We start from the raw sequence: 21,930 nt of genomic DNA, 5'->3' as shown, positions 1-21,930 counted from the left end.
TTCTCACCCGGAACCGTAGAGATTCAACATCTCTATCAACTGTGCCATGGGCTCCGAAAGACCTAGGACTTCTACTCATTCATGGCTGACAGAACGAGAGCATGCTACCACCGTGGATTAAAAAAAAGGGTTCTGTTTATAATTCCGTAGAGATTCTAGAGTTTAAAAATATACACCTGAAGAAGGTTGGAGGTTACATCAACAAAAACGTTGTGAAAATAACATTCAAGGTGAAGAAAAATAGGCAAACGGAACAGAGTTCCACAGGCGTGCACTTCTAAAAAAGAAGCTTTGTTCATGGAATTTACATTTTGGTTTTGGCACAGATAAAGAGTGGGGAAAGTTTTTGATAGTGGTTTCAGCTAGACGGGTGTTTTTCGTGAAAGATTGGCGAGAGGGGGGACTGGGGATTGGAGCTGAGATGAGCACTTGCCATGGAAGTAACAATAAAACAAAGACAGGCTCGCAACGTCTCTCCTGTGGGAGAGAGGTTGCAGGGAAGAGAAAATGAGTAATTCGCTTTCATTTATATAACTTGTTTACAGTGCTATTTTACTCCAGTTTACTTACTAAACTGCTGAAAATGCAAATGTTGTACTGCTTTTAAGCCTTAAAAATATGCAACAGAAAGTAATTTGTAACACAAAACAGAAAAATTATATTTCTTGAAGAAATTATTATTCTAGAAAATAACTAAAATCACTTGAAAAATCTCGTTTTCATTAGATTTCAATTTATAAATTTCTTCAAAACCTTAAAAAACATTACTATTTTGCGTCTTATGTTTCAGAGAGAGAGAGAGAGAGACTGCATGCAAAATGTTCATGTGAGTCTTAAACATTATGATTGTTTCTTTATTATTAATCAGATATTAAATTAAATAAAAAGAGACAAACAGTAAAATTAAATACTATCTTTTTTAATTCTGACGATATGATTAAGAGAAAGTATTCTAAAGTTATTTCCTTTTATTGTGATGTTTAAAATGACTTCCCTTTGACTGGACTTGTTATCCCTAATGATGAAACTATTATCACATTTCTATGTGCGCATTTCTTACATTAATATATATATATTTTTATTGTAAAACAATCAGGGAAAACTAAAACATTTCTCAAATACTGATTGAAAAAAACTATAAGCATTACTATAGTTTATAGCTTCATTTGTGTATTACAGGATAAAAAAAAGCATGAAATAAAAACTCCATTTAAAACAAGACAAACTATGAGCATTTAAGGTTTGGATAATTTTTATCATCAACAAAAGACTAGATTGAATGTGCTTGTTCAAAAAGCTTAATTTTCGTGTGCCGTCACCTTTCAAAATAATAGAAAGTAAGGTATTGGAATAAACAGATAAAAAGAAAGAGAATGTTCATAAAAAATACTTAGTCTTTGTTCCTTCTTGTTGGTCGAATAGTAGTCACAAAGAGGAGTGTTTGCCAGCATTTAACAGTGACAGCTGGTGACTTCTTGTTTGACTGCACCTATGTCTGGTTTCCCTTCCCTTCCCTCTTGTTTACAAAAAATCCTGAGTTTTTATCTCTTCTTATTGGCTACCATAGACACGTTGGTTGTTAAATTTTATTATCATACCCCGTTCCCATTGACTAATTAATTTTTATTTTTCTCTTTTTGACCAAATGGGTGCATCGAGCCGATGTGTTGTGACGAGTTTACACACTTTGTCTGTGACAGCTGACGAGCAAACATCCAGTTGGGAGTTTATTACTTTCTTCATGAATCCCCACAAGTTTTAATCATTTTTCTGAAATTATATATATATACACTAGCAAAAGTACCCACCGTTGACTGGGTTCAAAAACAGCCTACAGAAAATGGACTCTGATTTATGAAAGTATGATAGGTTATGAAAAGGAAGGGTCGTAAAGAGATAGCTTCGAATTTGGGGGGGTATCAAAACCAAAACGAAATATGATGAAAGTAAAAATAAAATAGATAAACCCCATAATTTATTATACCATACCTGTTCACACTGAAACACTTATCACAATATTCTGTGGATCTATATTAAAAAACCTTGTTAATCTTTGTGACATATTTCCATTCTATGGAGGTCAGGCGCGAACGAACACTCCATCATTTTATTATACCATATTTCTTCAAACTGAAACATAATTATCAAAGTATACTTATGCAGATAGATATGAAAAGTCTTTACTAAAGTTTGTGCCTATTTCCATTCTATGGAGTCTAGGCGCGAACGCAGACCCCACAATTTTATTATACCATCTATTTTAGTTAAAACATACTTATCAAAGTATTCTTATGTACATCTATATCAAAAACACTTGTAAACGTTTATTTTCAATTTTTTTATTTCCATACTTTGTGGACCAGGCGCGAACATAGACCTCACAATTTTAATGAACCACTGTTCTCCCAGATCAAACATACCCATTCCCGTGTCTTGATACATCTTCTATCATTATATGTAATCAGTTTTTTAAAATAGTCAACCATATAGGAGTCTATTCGTGACCAGACACACACACACACACACACACACACACACACACACACACACACACACACACACAGCTTTATATTATAGATATACACACTAGCAGACCGCTGAGTATTGCCTGGTTGTAAAATACACTTAAATATGATATCTTAATTAATGCAGATTTCATATTTATCATATTATATTGGACCCAATATATAATAATTTAAAAGGTAAAAAAAAAAAAAAAAAAAAAGACGCGTGTACCACCACTGAGAATCGAAACCAAAACGTGTAGCTTACGATTTACTTTTTTCTTTGACGTTAATGCCTGAGTTATGTAGACATGTTTGCTGCAAGGTTAAAAACTTAAATATGAACTAATAGCTATTACATTACGCATGCATATTCGTAATGCTGTCAGTCAACTGTCACCTGGAAAATTCCATTTTTCTTTTTTAATTTTCACACTTTTACACCAATATTTCCCAGTTAAAACCCAAGTATAAAGTTTTTCATGGGTTCGAATACCCTATATATTAAGTTTCATATCTGTAGATCAAATACCGACAGGAGTTTGGTAGGTAGGTAAAATTTTTTAAACAAATATATAAATAAAGGTTTGTGTTTACTATAACCTTTTTATGCAAATATTACACAAGTATAAATCATTTAGAATATCTGCATGAGTATAATTATACGTAATACTTAAAGATGATCATCTCATAAGAAAACCGAAAAAACTGATAGGGAATTAATTAAAATGAATGTTTAAAAGAATATGCAAATTAGCTAGATCACAAATTCCATGAACAAAGATTTTTTTCCTAGAACTTCCCATCTGTGGTACTCTGTTCCAGCTGACTACAACATGGCCGTTTTCAGGTCTAATGTAAGCAGGTTCTTGTTGAGCAGATTCCTTAAGTGGTGAATTTCTAATTTCTTCATCATTAACGATCACTATGCTGTTGTCTGTGTGACCATTCTACACTCATTAACTCTTCTCTTGAAATGGCTTTTGAGTTTTGTAAAAAAACAAAACAAAAAAAAACTAATTTATTAACGTACCAATGGATGTTCAGAATAATTTGTTGACTAATAAATATATATGTTCTTGCACTAGTAATTAAGCACTCCTATTTCCTGTAACACTGAATTGCATGCACACACATCTTAATGGTCGGATCCTTCTATCGATCCAGTAGATATCTCACTGCTGATGCAATTCTCTATCTATATAAGAGCCAGATACGTCCAAGGATGGAATACTGTTGCCACATATGGGCAGGAGCTGCTAGAAAAGACTTGCCCTGCCTTGATAGGGTTCAAAATAGACTTCGTGGCCTGGTGGGAGATGCCCTTTTCTCTTCGCTGCAACCTCTATCTCACAGAAGAGATGTTGCGAGTTTGTCGTTATTTTCATGGAAAGTGTTCGACTGAACTTCAGTCTATGGCCCGCCCCCTCGTCAGACTTTCACAAGAAACACTCGTCTAGCTGAAAACACTATCAATAATCTCCCCACTCTTTATCTGTGCCTAAACCTAAACAGATTCCATGATCAAAGCTTCTTTCTTAGAACTACACGCCTGTGGAATTGTCTTCCGTTTTCCTGCTTTCCAGCTGTCTATAATATGGTTGTCTTCAAGTCCAACGTGAACAAGTTTCTGATGAGCCGTTCCACTTAAGTTGACAAATTTACCGAACTTCCATTACTATCGATTACTATATTGTCCTTTTGACTACTCTACACTCTTTAACCCTTATCCTTGAGTGGCCTATCGGCCTTGATAAGTGGTAACACCTATGTAAAAAAAAAAAAAAAAAAAAAAAAAAGATGAATGCAATTCCATGATCCATATATAACAAAGTTGTATTTTCTTTTTAAATAAATAAAAAAAAGGATTTTTAATATGAATATGAACAAAAAACACAAATTTATAGGAGTATATATATATAATATATATATAATATATATATATATATATATATATACACACACACACACACATACATACATACATACCACTCAGGCAATTTCAAGTAAGTACAGTTTACATAAAATTAACTTCTAGTGTGCATGTATATATATATATATATATATATATATATATATACACCCTTTAAAAAACTCAAAAATAATCCCCCCAAAAACAAACAAAAACCCCTGAAATTTGATAGTTATTGTAAAAATTTAATAAAAATTAGTTATTTGAATTATTACAAATGGCTTCAACCTCTTTTTATCCTCTTTGCATGTAACAAAATTAAACTAAATATAGCTCACATTTAGACCTTTTACGCTTTAATGCCGCATCTTAAAATTAATAATGATTGGTTAACTAGTTTAAGAATGAATACGTTATATATGAATATATAAACATTTGTAACTTTTATATAAAAGATATATATTTCTTCCTTGATAATAGCCATAGTTTTGATCCACTCTTCTCCCATCTCCCCTTTTTTTCTCAATCTCTTAAATATTTATGCAATTTGCCAAAAAAAAAAAAAAAAAAAAAAAAGTTATTAATCAGATATTGAATTAAATAAATTTAAAAAAACAGTAAAATTAAATACTATCTTTTTTTTTTTTTTTTTTTTTTTTTTTTAATTCTGATGCGTCTAAACACAAGATGTGATTAAGAGAAAGTAATCTAAAGTTATTTCCTTTTATTGTGATGTTTAAAATGACTTCCCTTTGATTGGACTCGTTATCTCTAATGATGAAACTATTATCACATTTTTATGTGTGCATTTCTTACATAACTTTCAGAAAGATATATATTTTTATTGAAAAACAATTAGGGAAAACTAAAACATTTCTCGAATACTGATTAAAACAAAAAACTATAAGCATTAATATAGTTTATAACTTCGTTTGTGTATTACAGTATAAGAAAACATGAAATAAAAACTCGATTTAACACAAGAAAAACTATGAGCATTTAAGGTTTGAATAATCATTTATTGCATGTTCCTAAGGTGCACATGCAACTGTTCAATACGCATACAAGCAACTGACAAAACCGAGTGAGATAATGAACAGCTATGACAGCTGGGTGAGATACAAACAAGGAAAGAATACATAACATAGATACAGTTTTTAGGTAATTTCACTAAATCTGGTATCGAGTTGATTGCAAGAAAAAAAACAAATAAAAAAAAAACGCTGTGATCCAAAACGGAAAACGAAACAAATACAAACTGAAAACTTAAAGCAAAAAATAAAAACTGAAGCCACAGTTTAAGAAACAACCATGAAAATATTTTATTTACAAACATTTATTATGTAATCTGAAAACAATTAAGTAAACAAACAACTAAGATATTTCTCGTTTCGTTTTCCATTTAAGATCTGTAGTGGTACTCAGGTCTCATAAGATCCCTTTTTCCACCACAAATAGAAATAAAATAAAATCAAATGTGTGAAATAAATGGTGTTTATTTACACAAAAATAACAAGTAACAAATGAGTCATTTTTTTTAGTGTCTGGATAGACAGTTCTTGCAAATGTGAAAGTTATTGAGACTGTTCGTTGTTTTGACAAGAAAAAGCAGAGAGTGTCCTTTGTTTTCTCAGTGAGAAAACAGGCTTAATTTTTGTGTGTGCTAGGAGAAACAAAGAAAGTAAATGTCCTTGCATGCGGCTGAATATTTGCATTATTTGTGGTGTGTGTGTGTGTGTGGATGAGCACTTCTGTGTGTGTGTGTGTGTGTGTGTGGATAATCGTGTTTTGTCATGTTGCCGGAAAAATATGTAGCAATGGAGTCGTTGACGTGAATTGTCACGTGGTATGCTTTCAACTATGTCCGCCGAATAAAGCGCATTTTAAGTTTTGTTCCCGCAGAATTTGTGTGGGCGTATTTTTTAAAAATCTTTGCGCCTCTGAAATTTATCTTTTGTTTGTGCTCTTAATTGGGTTTTTATTTATTTGTTATTTTTAAAACAAGAATGCATTTTCTTTAGGTATGTTTACCCGCACAGATCACAGCATTTCCGTTTTTTCGATCAACAAGGTCAAGCCTTTTTGTTTCAAAATGAAGCCGCTATGAAAGCCACTACATATTTAAATTGTGTATTTCTCAAGTTTAGATGCTCAAAATAAAATAAGTATTAATTATAAATGACTCCTCATGTAATAATATTTAACATAAAATACATTTTTTAATACCTGGGCAGATTTTTTCCCGCACTCAACTCAATACAAGGTTTACTGACATTACCAGTTTTTACTGCAAAATGTTATTTCCTACCGGGCTGTGTCTGGAGTGTTGACATCTTCACTGAACACAAAATCTGCCGTGTCAAAAGAACATTCAGTTCCTCCGAGCGCAACTGCAAAGAAATAATGAAAAAAAGTAATGCCACCATTAACAATGAAGTAAACACTTATAATTATTGTATGGAGATAATTAAGACAACATAAGATAGGTGATAAAAAAGGAGGAAAGCAAGAAAAAAAGGCGGGAGGAAAGGAAGGAGGGGAAGAAAGGGAAGGGAAAAAAATCGAAGTTGTTTATATGCGAGAAGAAAAAAAAAGACCTAGTAAAGGGGGATAACTCTAAATAAAAATAGGTGTGACTATTTAGGATTATCAGCGGTTTCATCGACCGAAACGTTGTGCAGACAACACGTAAGATGAGAACACTTGTCTGATTAATCTAAACTATCATGTCCCTTGAATTATAGGAGAAAAATAAAAATTAGCCCCAAAAGGTGTTTTTCACCCATAAAACACCCTGGGATGCTAACCCCAGAATTTTCCCTAGGGTCAAATATTACATTTCCAGATGTATATTCATGTGGTCTTGCTTTTGGGTAATTTTCAGCAAAATCTAATGGTCAGAAAAGATTCTATCTTCCGGAAAGTGTTATTTTTGGCCATTTTTACCCCTTTTGACCCCTTTGTGACGCAACGAGAATTTTTATCAAAAATCTGAGAATGTTCCATTTCCTTCCTTGGGTAGTTGTAACTTCATGCAAAATTTTAGAAAAATGTAACGAGTTGTTGAGAATTTTGGGAACGAATGGACGAGGGTGAATTTTAAGGTCCAAATCTGACTAAGCCGGTGGACCAATAATATAAACATTTCTTTTAATATGTTGCCCCATAATTGTGAAGGCTATTTAAATAGAGTTAGGTAAATATCACATCTTACAAGTACATGGACAGCAAACAAAAAGTGCCTGCTTAGATTTCCCTCACATGAAAAAACAAAAATAAAGTTTGTATGATGTACATACTTGTGGCAGAAAGATACTACCATATACCAAAGATCATGTAAATTGATTAAGTAGTTTCATCGTTAAATAAGATAATCAAATTTTATGGTAAAACTACAAGCGATGATCTTGCGACACCATCTTGAAAATAATCTGAAGAAACAAGAGATAACTCCAAATAATTCAAACTTGCGAGATTTGGTCAAAATGCTGCTGAGTACCAACTAAAGACTTAGCTTTAAAAAATTGATTTTTAGGGATATTTGGGTGTGTTTTGAACGAATATCACATTTAAAATTGTTGCCAAAAAATAGATTTTATATGAAAATGTTTATTTATCTAATGTTTTCCATATGATTTTCACGTCTTATTGTTTACGGGTGCTACCAGATTAGGCTGTCTGTAAATATTGGCTTCCTGGCTCAAATGCATCATATGTTGAATGCCTTTTGTTTTTGTTTTTTAACTCTTTGCGAAACCCAATCATGTTCTGCAAGACCACTACAAAAACAGCAATCTCTCTCTCCTCCTTACCTCGTTATCTTCCCCCACTTTCCTACTGGCTTCCTGGCTTAAAACATGCCAAGCAATAATATCATATCCCTTTACAAAGCGCAAACATACTTTGCAAGGCCGGGAATGAAAACAACAGAATCCACTGCAAGACAACCAAACCAAGCACTACAGATTAATAAAAGATATAAAAATATCCAAACCAAAACCTGAAAAGGGTTGATATGCCATAAAGCAACACAACCAAACACCATAAATAATTATTTGAAAATATAAAGAACTTGAAGTATAAAAACCTTTATCTAAATTACTGGATTTGGCATTAAATAACCTAAAAAGGGTTGATATGCTGTAAAACAAAATAACCAAACCAAAAATCTTTACATTTAAGATCATAATGCACAAAAAATTTGACTTGTATGCATGCTCAATGGGCATGTTCGCTTCAGTTTCTATTTTATTAAATGACAAAAAACAAAAATGGTGACCAATGAAAACCACAAGGAATACATTGGATAAATAAATATAAACTACTTGTCGGCAACAACTTTAAATGTGATATTCGTTTAAAATAAACCCAAATATTCCTAAAAATCAACTTTTCAGAGATTTTAAAAAGCCATGAGGAGGGGGCACATTGAAAAAGCTCAAATTAGTTTAAAAATTATTTTCTTTAGAAAAGTAAAACTACTGGATCATTTTATGTAATTTTTGGTGTATAATACTTCCTTTTCATCATGAGCATGTACAGGGTGTGTAAGTTATCTGATGACACTTTAAACACTTTTAGAAAAACAGAAAATGAAACTTAAATCATTGAAATTTTCAATTTCTTGTAACAAAATATAATATTAATCTAAGTTTTATTCTGTATATATTCTCCTTCGGCTTCTATCACCAACTCAATTCAAGTTCGAAAGCAACTGCAAGCTTTGATCAGGTGGTCTTTATGTTCTCCATTGCTCGGGCTATTGCTTCCATCTGAGAGGATTTGGTGTTATGAGGATGTTTATTAACTTTCTTTTCACTTCAACTATTTAAACTAAATCAGGTCATGACGTCATCTGACGCATGCGTAGAACCGGTCGTAGTATTTAGAGATGGGGAGGGGTGTCAGCACTTTAACTGGAGTTATCTCCCTTTGTCATTTATAAAATTCAAACAAATTTTTTTTTAAATCCAATATGGCCGCCTTCAACCCGCTCTCATAAAAACGTGTTTTTCCGCTGTAAAAAAAAAAAAAAAAAAAAAAAAAAAACTACTTGATAAAATTGAGTGAATTTTTTTTTTTTTTTTTTGAGAACTTCGTTCTATAACGGATACATATAATTTAAATTTTTATCGATATTATTCATTTTTAAATGTCTTGACTAAACTGTACAAGTACTGTAATATCTGTCATGGGATCTTTTGAAAGCAAAAAAAAAAAAAAAATTTTGTATATTTTCAATTTGAATTACAAAAATTAAAGTGTCCTCAAATACCTTACGTATCCTGTACATTATACAATAAGGCAAAGCAAGTATTCTAAGATGTGCATACCATCTACAAAAGTTAGTTAACAGCACAGGTGTATGCAGGTCTTAAAAGGTTTTACACCCATGTACAGTGAAACAAAGGATCAAACAAGCAAGTGGCCGTGTTCAACAATGCAAATGACAAGATTCCTATTAACTTTATTACTACTACACCTCACTCTTGGCTTGATTATTTTTATTTTATCCCAAAATGAATTCAAGTATTCCAAATTACAATTTGGAGCAGATTGTTTACTATGTTTTTTTTTTTTTTTTTTTTTTTTCTGTAATCTATATAATTTATGGTAATTAGAACTCTAGCCAATACCAGGTAGGCCTATTAGTCTATTATATAAAGGACAAATGTCTGTTTTTATGTCCTACTAAAAATTGAAAATATACAAACATCCAGATTTTTTTTTTTTTTAATTTAAATCAGCATAATCCCTGATGTATCTAAAATTAAAAAAAAAAAATTTATTATTTGGGGTGTCAAACAGCTATTTATATCATTTAATGCTATCAAGATATAAAAACATCTTTTAATGTTATCATGTAATCTGTTTTCCAGCAATTAAAGGGAAGTAACTTGACTTTTTTTACCCCCACAGAATTATCCCATATGCCAATTTGAGTTGTGTGTGTATGTTGAGAGAGAGAGAGAGAGAGAGAGAGAGAGAGAGAGAGAGAGAGAGAGAGAGAGAGAGAGAGAGAGAGAGAGAGAGAGAGAGAGAGAGAGAAAGCAATATGCTCGGAGAAGAAAAGAAGGGAGCAGGTAGGGGGGTGCAAATGGGGGAAGGGAAAAGAGAGAGGGATAAAAGTTATGTTACACTTGCTTCATGCAATACCGGGTAGGCATGCTAATCTTATATAAAGACACCCTTGTAAATGAACATCAACCCTTAATGATGCATACACTTTCTTCATATTAATAAACGATGAACTGTTAAACAGATTAAATGCAACATTAATAATAATATGGATCTGTAAAAATTTAAACATACATTACATACTGTCACAGGACGTTACATACTGTCACAGAACGTTACGTAATGCTACATAATCTGCTACTGATTGATAAAAAAAAAAAAATTCATAACTTACTCCAAAGACCTCGTGCCTTGGGGAGGACACTTGCTGAAAACCATGCGGTTTGCCCTGTGAAAAGTTTCGCTATATTACTCAGTTCTTGACTCATTCTTTCCACATCTAAAAAAACAAAATCAAAACATTAGTAAAAAGATTGTATGAGAAGAGGAGAATATCACCACTTATAAGAATGAGCAAAAGTAACAAGAAAGAAGTGTTCAGTAGATGTCGCTCCTGTAGGCCTCGTTTAGTAAGAAAGGGGATTACTGTTTGATTATAAAGACAGACTCATCTTTACATTTGAAATAAATTTTATTTATAATGTAATGTACTAAGGTTGTATATATTTGAGTTTCTATTATCGTCGAGTGTATATATACTTACATGTCAATATATTTGATCATCTAGTGATAAGAGTATGAACAGGATATATAACATAAAAATAGGGACGAATAACAGTTCTCTTTAAGGGTTAGCATTAATCGATGGGGAAACATACCTGGTCCATCCAATGAATGAATAAGTCTTGGGTTGTCTTTTCAGCAACTTTATTTCAGATATTTCCCCATTGGAAAGCTGGTCTTAAATTTTTACTATCAACGTTTTCCAACAGTTTTCACTGCTTGGAACCATTAAGGTCAGTCGACCGTCTCTCTCGCTCTAGTTAACAATCGTTGATATTCCTCTCTAACTGCTAACTCTTGACCGATTACATGTATTACCAATCTATCCAGTTACATCATTAACTCCATGTAACCAAAGACACAAATCGGATGATTCACCTTTCACATATTTTGTATATGTTAGTTAACATTCTTTTCACCAAGTTAACATTTTTGGAAACTACTTTAACATAAATGCTGTTGAACCCTGGGATATGGTGATCCTAGGATATGTGTTTTTCAGGTTACGATATGGAATACAATGTTTTTGCAGCCCTTAGTTATGGTATTTGCCCCGCCTTACAGTGTTATGTTATTTTATTATATACATGTGTATTATATACTGTACTGTATTACGTTATTAATTTTTTATGTCATATCCCAAAGTTCTACTATAATTTTATCTGACACTACCTTTCACCTTGATAACATTCTATTTCTATTTTTGCAAATATCAACAGCGATTATTAGTCCTCGCACGAAAGCGCAGGACACAAAATGTTTTAAATAATAATAGAATAACAAAGTCTTTTGCTAGTGAGGACTACTATTGAGCGTCACCAGTTATACACTCCTTTTGAAATTTTCATCTATTTTTCTCGTTATCTACTGAATATTTTTAATGAAACCTATATGAAATATGTTCCTTGTTAAATTGTAAAGATTTTCTATTCTGAAAGAAATTTAAAAAAATTTAATCTAAAAAGTTATTTTAAAGATTTTGTTAAAAGAATTCAGATTTTCTCATTATTCAGACATGTATGACAAAGAGGGAGTTGCAAAAAAAGAGTTGTGGCGTGAGGAGAATTACGAACTGAAACAGAGAGAATATTTAAACCTGTAATAATACAAAGAGGGGGTTGCAAAAATGAGTTGTGGTGTGAGGAGAAATACAATCTGAAATAGAGAGGCGGAGAGTTTTTATAAATACATACAAAAGCACATTCATCTTTTTTTTTTTAAATCCAAATTAATATATTAAATAAAATATAATCTTAAAAAGATACGATACAAGTTAGAAAAGCATTTCATCCAAGGCATGAAAATTGTTAAACAAAATGTTTTTACTATAGGCTTTAAAAATAAAGGTACAAGATTCAATTTGAAATTTATTTATCTTCAAAGTGCACTTTTATACATTTTACAAAGTAAGGTATTAAATTTTATACCTTTTCTAACTTGTAATAATAATTGTCCAGCTAAATTGGTATGTAACAATGCATAGTTTCATAAACAACAGCCAGAGACCAGGAAAGAGTTGCATAGCCAGAAATACAAAAGCATGCTGGGTCAGCAGATGCATATACATCTGCATCATTGGCGGAGTCTGGAACTCACTTGTCTTGTGCATCTCTTTGTTTGGGACTAGACAGGAACCTAGCCTTCTCTTCTAAACATCGACTAGTGCAAAAAATAGGAAAAACTGCCATCACATTCAAGCATTTTTGTCTCAACTTCAATCTTGTGGGGATGATCTCTTCTTTAATCTATCATTATTTCCATGAAAGGGTTCTCAATTGAGTTTCAATCACTTACATTTTAAGACGTTCACAGCAAGAACTTATCTTATAAAAATAACTAAAATCAAAAAAAAAAGAAAAAAAAAGCTTTCTTTTCTTCCTCTATGCGTGTTAACAGCAAACAGTATTTGCATAAAGTTTCTTTCAAAAAACTTATCTATAGAACATATGACAATAAGACTGCTTCCCTGAATGCTACATCATGGTCATCTTTAAATTGAATGGGACTAAACATGTCATAAACCATCCTCATAAGTAATCAAATTGTGTTTATTCCTTTCATTTACGGTCCTGGATATGATCTTAAACTATATCCGATTATGAGGCCCCACCTTGTGTTAAAGAGCATCTCTCCCCCCCTCTCTGGCTTTCTTACTCTTTCTATTTTCTCTCTCTGTGTCTCTATTAGAGAATAGAGAAAGAGAGAGGGAGAGGGAGGGAGAGAGAGAGAGGTGACAGCAGAAAAGGACAGCCGACGCTCAACTGCCTGTCACGGTCGCAACCACACCCTTTTCGCCACCCTCTCCTTCCTTCACCGCCGTATTGATGTGTATATGTTGTTATTAAATAAATCAAATTATTTTATAACAAAGCGTCTTGTTATTCATAGATAGATGAACAGCGGTGATTACATACAACAACATATGCATATATGCCCAAACAAACTATCTCTCTATCTATGGAGATATTCAAAAATCTTGGATAGCTAGAATATAGACGGTGCTAACAAAATAGACGTCACGGCCATATCACCCAGTATATAACACTTGCGAGCTTTGAGGAGTGTGGAGCCACCCTTTAATTGCCATTGCTCCCAGGTCCATTCTGACCCGGAGTGGTAGTACCTGTTAGGGTCCCAACTATGGGTTAAATAGAATCTGACATATAAAAAAAAAAAATACTCCATTAAAAATCGTTCCTCAAAATAACTAGATTCGGCATTAAATAACCTGAAAAAGGTTGATATGCCGTAAAACAAAAACAACCAACCAACCAACATCCATTCATTTTCAATCCTCTCATAATATTCATCATCATTCAACTGACAATCTATCCATCTCATTAACACTTATCCTCAAGTGGCCTTCAGCCTGGATATGAGATGGATAGATTGTCAGTTAAATGATGATGAATATTATTAGAGGATTGAGGATGATGAATGGAATGTACAAAATTCGACAACATACGAGAATGGTATATGACAGGAATTGATCATGGTAACATTGGTTTTGAAGACAACCATGTTATAGTACTCAAAGAAGAAATAAGTTTCAAAAGGTGGAAAGTTTTTTGAAAGAAACTCTGTTGACAGAAATTCAATTTGATATTAAGCATACAGAGGAAGAATTTTAAGTGGTTCTCCACTTTCAATCCAATATTTAAAACTGCTTCCAAAAAGGAAATAATCAAAATAGCATAAAAAAAAAAGTTTATTATGTACTCATGTGTTAAAACAAAAAATATACCAAAAATTACAAATTTATCCAGTATTTTTGTTTAATAAAAAAAAAAAAAAAAAAAAAAAAAAAAAAAATGAACTTTATCTGAAATTGCTTGGGGGCCATTTTGGTCCTCATTAAGAGCAATGGTCAAGAGATATGAATCAAGCTTTAAATTAAATTCAAGAATAACAAAGCCTTACTTCCCATACTAAGAATGGCTTTCTAAATCTTAAAACAAATACTGGATTAAGTTGAGTCATTTTTGGCGTGCTATTTTTTTTTTTTTTTTACCTAATATATAAGTACATAAAGATTTTATGTACTTTTTTTTAAATATTGCTGTTAATCTAGAAAAGCACCAAAAGTTGTTTTCAGTTGTGGTAGGAAGACGAATTATGAATGTCCCATAAAATTAAGCACCTTCTATGGAAATAATAAAATAGAGAAAGACAATGTCTCTGTAAGAAAACAAGATATAATCCCCACCCCCATTAGATTTTGAATTCAATTGCTTACTCATTCAGGTAAGTTACGGTTCTCCCCACAGAAACAAAGACGAGGAAAGAATTCGACTCAATTTTTTTTTTTCAGTGAACCAACAAACATTTAAAGGTACTTTCCAGGACACCTTGTCTCTTGTTCAAAAGTCTTCTTATATACCAATGTGCTAAATAAGACTTTGCCGTGTCGAACACGTGGTCTGTGTCTTTGTCCAACCATGTTTAGGACGTGTCTCTTCCCGTCATTCTCGGCCCACATGTATAACTCGTCAGTCACTAACATCAAGGGTCCACGTTTTTCTCTTTTTTATAATCTGTTTCTTTTCTTCCTTGCTATGATATCACTTTGCACATAGCTCTTTCATTTGCATACAGCTGCCGCATACACATCAGCGCTCTGCTATACATATATCAGTAGAGGATTATATCAGCAGTCATATACTTTCTGAAATGGTAGAACGATCCAAACATTTTTCCAGCAACCTTAACTACAGATTGGATACAAGTTTCCCATTTTCGATCTGCAGTGATAGCAAGTTCTTAGAGTTTAATAGAGCTTACCCATTCTTTCAATGTGATAAAACCGTCAGAGTCTTCTGTTCTGCACATATTTTCCTATACTGTCCAAAATTTATCTTCTTTTGAGGTCATCAGAACTAAGCCTACCTTTAACACTCACATTACACATCCATGGTATCATTCTCATTTCATTTCTCTCCATGCAACACATATCTGCAAGCCTCACCAGATTTCACTTTTATACACGGCATACATAGTCTGGGACACTCACAACACCTTAAATACGAACACATGCCTGATAGACACTTTCTTTGGTCAACAGTGGTGAATCTCTGCTGGTAAGTCATGGTAAAAGTTCCCTAAATTTATTTCGTCTCCTAACTCTTTCTTTCATATTTGCATTGTCTCCCACCTGTGCTCCAAATGTATGACCAAAGTAAACAAATTTCAGAGGATAAAGCTTGGCATTTTCTTGGCATGATTAATCCTCAGCCACTGCTATTTAATGTTTAAAGTTACAGAGGTTAGAAAAAAAAAAAAAAAAAAAAAAAAATGGTTGTCTTCAAGTCTAATGTAAATAAGTTCTTGATGAGCCGTTCCATATAAGTTATCAACTTTACCAAATTTTCATTACTAATGATTACTATAATGTCCAATTTCTACTGTACACTCTTTAACCCTTATCCTTGAGTGGCCTCTTGGCCTTGATAATGTGGTGATGCCTATGTAAAAAAAAAAAAAAAAAAAAAAAAAAAAAAAAAATGTCTGTTTGAAGAAAATTCAAGTTAAACACAATACATTTCTTTTAACTAGGGCATTCCTGACCAGTCATTTAGTCAGATCAAACCTCTCTGAGCTAACGCCTAGGCCAAGTAAGCGCCAAAGATGGAAAGGAATTGTGTCACATGTCGACGGGGTTGATGTTTTGCTCTTTTTTTTTTTTTAATTTATTTTGCTGTTTACTATGATATACTCTCCGCTTGGCATAAATAGATGATTAGTATAAGAGTTTTCATTGACATATATTTTTTTTGATTCCCCAACAAAAGGAGGGTGAACCTGTAAATTCACCCTTGTCCGTTTGTCCATTCGTCTGTTCACTTTTCTCGGTAACTATGCTTTGGAATTTTTTGAAATTTTGCACAAACATTAAACATGATACAAGTAGAAAAGAAAGAACGGATTTTCCGGGAAAATTCCGGTTCCCACCCCCAGGGGTGCCTTTTGGGTTAAAATGGCTAAAATTGACACTTTTGTGCTTAAAAAAAAAAAAAAAAAAAAAAAAAAAAAAGTTTGGAAATTTTATAAAACTTTCTGAAAAGTTGTAACTAACTGATTTCTATATAATTTTGTTTGTCTATACTTCGTGATAACTCTTGGGTGTGCCCCAGGGGCTCTTTTAGGACTAATAAAAAAAACTCAATTTTCAGGACTATTTTACCAGATTTGTCCAAAAGTTTCTGTGTATGTCTATTTAGCTGTTTTGTATGGTATTGAACTCAAATTTAAATATGTTAAGGCCTTGGGGACTTTTGGGGCTAAATGGGGTGAGAAGGCAAATGATGGACTTAATTCTTTTTTTGCTTTGTTCAGAACTCAAATTTACATATGTTAAGGCCTAAAACTGCACCATTTGTTCATTTTCACCAGGATTTGACATCACTTGGGGATTTTTGAGGCTAAAGGGAGGGGGGGGGGGCAAAGACTGAACTTACTCATGTTTTTTTTTTATGCTTCGTTCACTGTGCACTCAAGGGGGAACATGCATACTTATTTACTTTTTTTTTTCCACTCTTTTTTTTTTAGCTAATTTTTTTTTTATTAATAAAAGTTTATTGATTTTCCATTTGGCTTTTTCTTGTTATTTCCATGTGTTCCAACGTCATACATACTTCACAGAAATCTTGAGAATAGATATCCCAAATCCCTTTCTTATATTTTCATTTTTTGATACATATTGTTGCATCATATTTTTTCACTGTCCCCAGTGGATTTCAAAGCATAACAATATAACCAGGCATGCATAAGAAAATGAAATCTTGAAATAATAGAAGAGTCACTAAATAGCAGCAGTTACCTAAAACAGTTCTATGGGTGAAAAATAAGAAATATGGAAGTCTATAAGAAAACCTTTTTATATAAGGAATAATAGAATTTATTTTTCAGTTCATGTGTTTGAGCAAAGAAGTTAGGTGACCATGTATAGCAACACTTCAAAAGGTTGCTACTGACCAAGATCTCTCTGATCCTCTCTTATGACCTTGAGCATGTGATGCAGGGGGTGGGGATGTAATTTTAATGCATCTAAAACCAAGCTTCTCTCATTCCATTATCAACACTGACCCCCTATTGAAATAACTCGTCTTGGGAAGTACCATGTTTTGACAAGCTTCTGGAACTGATCTTCATTCCTAATCTGAAATGAAACACATCAAATCTGTTGTGAAGGTCGTCAGAAAAATGGTTAGATCATTCTACCGCTCCAGTAGATATCTCACTGCCGATGTAATCCTCTATCTGTATAAGAGCCAAGTACGTCCTAGGATAGAGTACTGTTGCCACATCTGTACAGGGGCTGTTCAGTGTATCCTATCCTACTTGGACAGAGTTCCAAACCGGCTTTGAAACTCTTTCCCACAAAAGAGACATTGCAAGACTCTGCTCTATTATTATTTTCATGGCAAGTGCTTGTCTGAGCTTCAATCTATAGTCTCTCCCTCCTGCCAAACTTTCACAAAAAAACACTCACCTAGCTGCAATCATTATCAACAATTTCCCCCCACTCTCTATCTGTGCCTATTCCATGAACAAAACTGTCCACTAGTGGAACTCTGTAAAGCTGGCTTGCTTTCCAGCTAACTACAATATGGTTGTCTTCAAGTCCAGTGTAAACAAGTACTGGTTGAGTTGCTTTCTTAAATAATTAAATTTTACCAGATTTCCACCAGTAACAATTACTGCGATGTCCCAGTGACGACCGTGCACTCATTAACCCTTATCCTCAAGTGGGCCTTGATAAGTGGTGACTCCCTCGAGTAAAAAAAAAAAAAAAAAGAAGAATAGCAGTGTATAAGTATCGACATATGACAATTCCTTTCCTTTTTACAAATGTGAGGTTTTTAACTGTTTGTTCCTTCAGTTGTATAATCGCTGGCCCCAAAAATATTTTGCATTTACTTCTTGATCAAAGTGTAGTATCTGTTCTTCAGATGCGGCACTTCCATTTCTTGTTCTCTTTCAGTGGAGGAGAAATCCTTCACAACTGAGACAATTTTTATTTTTGTACCTTTTCTCCACGTTAAAAAACGGCCCTGGTGTCTAACACTGTCCCGTAGGGAGGCATTGTAAATAGGTACTTCTTGTTCTCTTTTCCTCTTTATTCCTTCTTTCATGTCCATCATCATCGTCTCACCTGGAGACAGTGGAACCTTTTTCAACGTTTTTCTCCTCGATTGTCATCGGCCCAACTCCTGTTTGTTTGCCATCTGCCTCTCCAGCAGTACCTCGCCAGAAATATGCTTCATTTATTTCTTTTCATTATCTCTTCATTTTTTCTTCATTCATCTCATCTTAGAGATGAGAACATGATTTACTGTTTTCCTTGTTCAGCCTGCTGTGTATCTATCATTTCTTCTGTTTGATGACACTTTCTTACCAGTCATCACCTCTTGCCTTCACAGTCGTCTCTCTCCCTTTTCTTTTTGGCATACAAATTTTTGCATTGAGATTAAGTGGCTATATACGTAATTATTACAATCGAAAAATGCGAGCACGAAAAGTAATATGGATAAGAATTAATTATATAATGTTAAATTGAATAAAAAAAAAAAAAAATTTTAATGCTGCAATATTTAAAGTTATAAATTTATATTTTTTACTAGAATATTCTGTCCTTTTCTTTTCAAGTTTTAACAACTAGTCCTTTACTTTTCCATGATTAAGTTTAATCATATTACTTTTCATGCTCGCGTTTTTCTATTGTAATCCATGATTTTTCCAGATGGATCCCCCCCCCCTAATGTAAAGAGACGTATTGGTGAAAGATAACGTGCAAAGTGTACTAAGAAAACTCAAGTTTGGGGGCGGAAGCGTTATGGTATTTGGAATGTTTTCTAGCCAAGGTACAACGCCTCTTGTCCAGTTACAAATTCATGTAAACGCGCAGATCTATAAAAACATCGTTCAAGATCATGTTGTGCCAATCATACAGAATTCAGGTTTTGATAGGGCTAGCTTAATGCAAGATAATGCCCCATGTCACAAGGCAAAGTTGGTAATGAGTTATCTTAGATAGCAAGACTTAGAAATTACGGATTGGCCACCGCAATGTCCTGACTTAAATCCAAAAGAAAATCTTTGGAAGAACTTAGAAGTGAAAGTTATGGAAAGAAATCCCACTAACATGGAGGATTTGTGGGTGAAGCTTCAAGAAGAATGGTCTAAAATTAGTATCGAGGATTGCCAAGAACTGATTCATTCTTGTAGTCGAAGATGTGCAGCTGTCATTGAGAGCAAAGGCTCATTTATTAAATATTGATTGTACATGTATTTTTGTTTTTTGGCTGTTTACATTGTTTTTCTTAATTTCGTCTCTTACTTTCGGACGTGCCTATTTTGAAAATAAATATTATAATTCTTTTTCTATCCTTCGCAAAGGATTCAAATTGTCAAAATTTCAGCTTTTATTTCCAACAAATACTAGGTTTAAAATTTTGTCCGGAGTTTTGGAGGCTACTGTATAGATGTGTGTATATATATATATATATATATATATATATAATTTAAAGGAGATTAGAACAATAGTCTAAATAGCTGAGTGTATTTTAATGTAACAGTGAAATTACTAGTTTAATTAAAATACAGGAAATAGAAAGTGCTCGTTGTAATTTAGATATATAATAAGCTCGATAGTTAAATGTCCTAGAGCTAATTCAATATTAAGTAATGTGATTGATAATTTAAAAATCAAATTTTAATTAAATTAAAAATCCGTTTCATAAGAAGGAACAACAACAAAATCAATTATCTGTATGATTGTTTCGGAAAACAATGCTTTTTATTGTGGTATACATCAAGTTATGTACAATAATTATATATAGTTTTTTGATAAGCAAGGTCTCCTCATCAGCAAATTTTGAAGGGTTTTTATTGAATTTAAAAGACACCATAAATAAACCTAGCATTACTTTTAATGCTAGATTTATTTATGGTGTCTTTTAAATTCAATAAAAACCCTTCAAAATTTGCTGATGAGGAGACCTTGCTTATCAAAAAACTATATATAATTATTGTACATAACTTGATGTATACCACAATAAAAAGCATTGTTTTCCGAAACAATCATACAGATAATTGATTTTGTTGTTGTTCCTTCTTATGAAACGGATTTTTAATTTAATTAAAATTTGATTTTTAAATTTTAAATTATCAATCACATTACTTATATATATATATATATACACCATTTATTTTCTTCCTTCGTTAAAACAATGACATCTATATCCCGATTTCATATTAAATTTAGATGAACACATGTGGTTTTTGGGTGTGACACTAGAAAGATGGCCTTTATCAAAAATCAGGGACCACGCAACATCAGGTGGTCACCACCCATGGCCTACAGATGGCCTTAATGGGTGTCTTACCCTTCTGCAAAAGTGCAGGTAACGTATTTTACAGTGCCAGTTGAGGAAGTGTACACAAATAATCAACAATTGCACCCAAAAGTGGAAAAGCAATATACAAATAAAAAGGCAGAGAAAGTCTACCATATTTTGTGAAGGGAATCATATCTGCATCTGATTGGACAAATTGCTTATTTAAAAAAAAAAATGTTTACTTAAAAATATACATAGGGAGAAACATTAAAAGCAGTAAGTTCGTCGGTTTAATAGTTTAATGAAATGTAAACAAGTTCTTGTTGAGCTGACTACTAAAATAATCAAGTTCTACCCAACTCCCATCACTACCGATCTCTATGCTGTTGTCTCACCGAACAACTTACACTTATTAACCCTTATCTGTGAGTAACTTTTAGGCCTTGATAAGTGGTGAGCCTCACTGGCGAGGCTTTTGTATATAAAAAAAAAAAGGTGGTAAATATAAACAAAAAAAGAGCGATAACTCCAAATTTTACCATTGTTCTTTTGTAGAGAAAATTGTAACATTAGTTATCCCCCTTCCACCAGGTTTTTTTTAAGGTAAGTTTTTTTTTTTTTTTTTTTTTTTTAGTTACAAATGAAACTAGTTTACCGTCAAGAAGTGGGTAATCTTATAACAGGATATTACCAAATAATTTTTTCTTCTGTAGTTTGTGTGTTATTATTTTTTTTTTTAGATAGAATAATTTTCAGCTCTCTTGCAGTTTAGATAAATCAAAATATGAGGAAAATAAGTTAAATTCAATTTTTTACGGTATCTTTTGTTTATACAAATCATTAGGAAAATACAGAATCGTTAACGCTGTCGCTGCTG

At 32.8% G+C, this 21,930-nt stretch overlaps 1 protein-coding gene across 4 annotated transcripts in view; it reads right to left on the bottom strand.

The window, feature by feature from the left end:
* Positions 1-21,930, bottom strand: part of LOC145276809 (telomere repeats-binding bouquet formation protein 2-like) — a 50,800-nt gene that overhangs the window by 13,545 nt on the left and 15,325 nt on the right. For 3 of the 4 annotated variants that reach the window (XM_080128133.1, XM_080128132.1, XM_080128130.1), the window contains exons 2-3: positions 10,829-10,933; positions 6,725-6,806 (exon numbers count right to left, since the gene is read on the bottom strand). In XM_080128133.1, the coding sequence (XP_079984259.1) occupies positions 6,725-6,806; positions 10,829-10,922 (176 nt within the window). In that variant the 5' untranslated portion in view covers positions 10,923-10,933. Of the gene's footprint in view, positions 1-6,724; positions 6,807-10,828; positions 10,934-12,813; positions 12,842-21,930 lie in introns of those variants that run through there. The other variant, XM_080128131.1, reaches the window with a different exon arrangement.

Source organism: Euprymna scolopes, chromosome 5 (assembly GCF_053919585.1).
Source record: "Euprymna scolopes isolate OS-2025 chromosome 5, ASM5391958v1, whole genome shotgun sequence".
Lineage (NCBI taxonomy): Eukaryota > Metazoa > Mollusca > Cephalopoda > Sepiida > Sepiolidae > Euprymna > Euprymna scolopes.
Note: the sequence above shows the minus strand (reverse complement) of the source record. Positions and strands in the feature narration are given on the sequence as shown.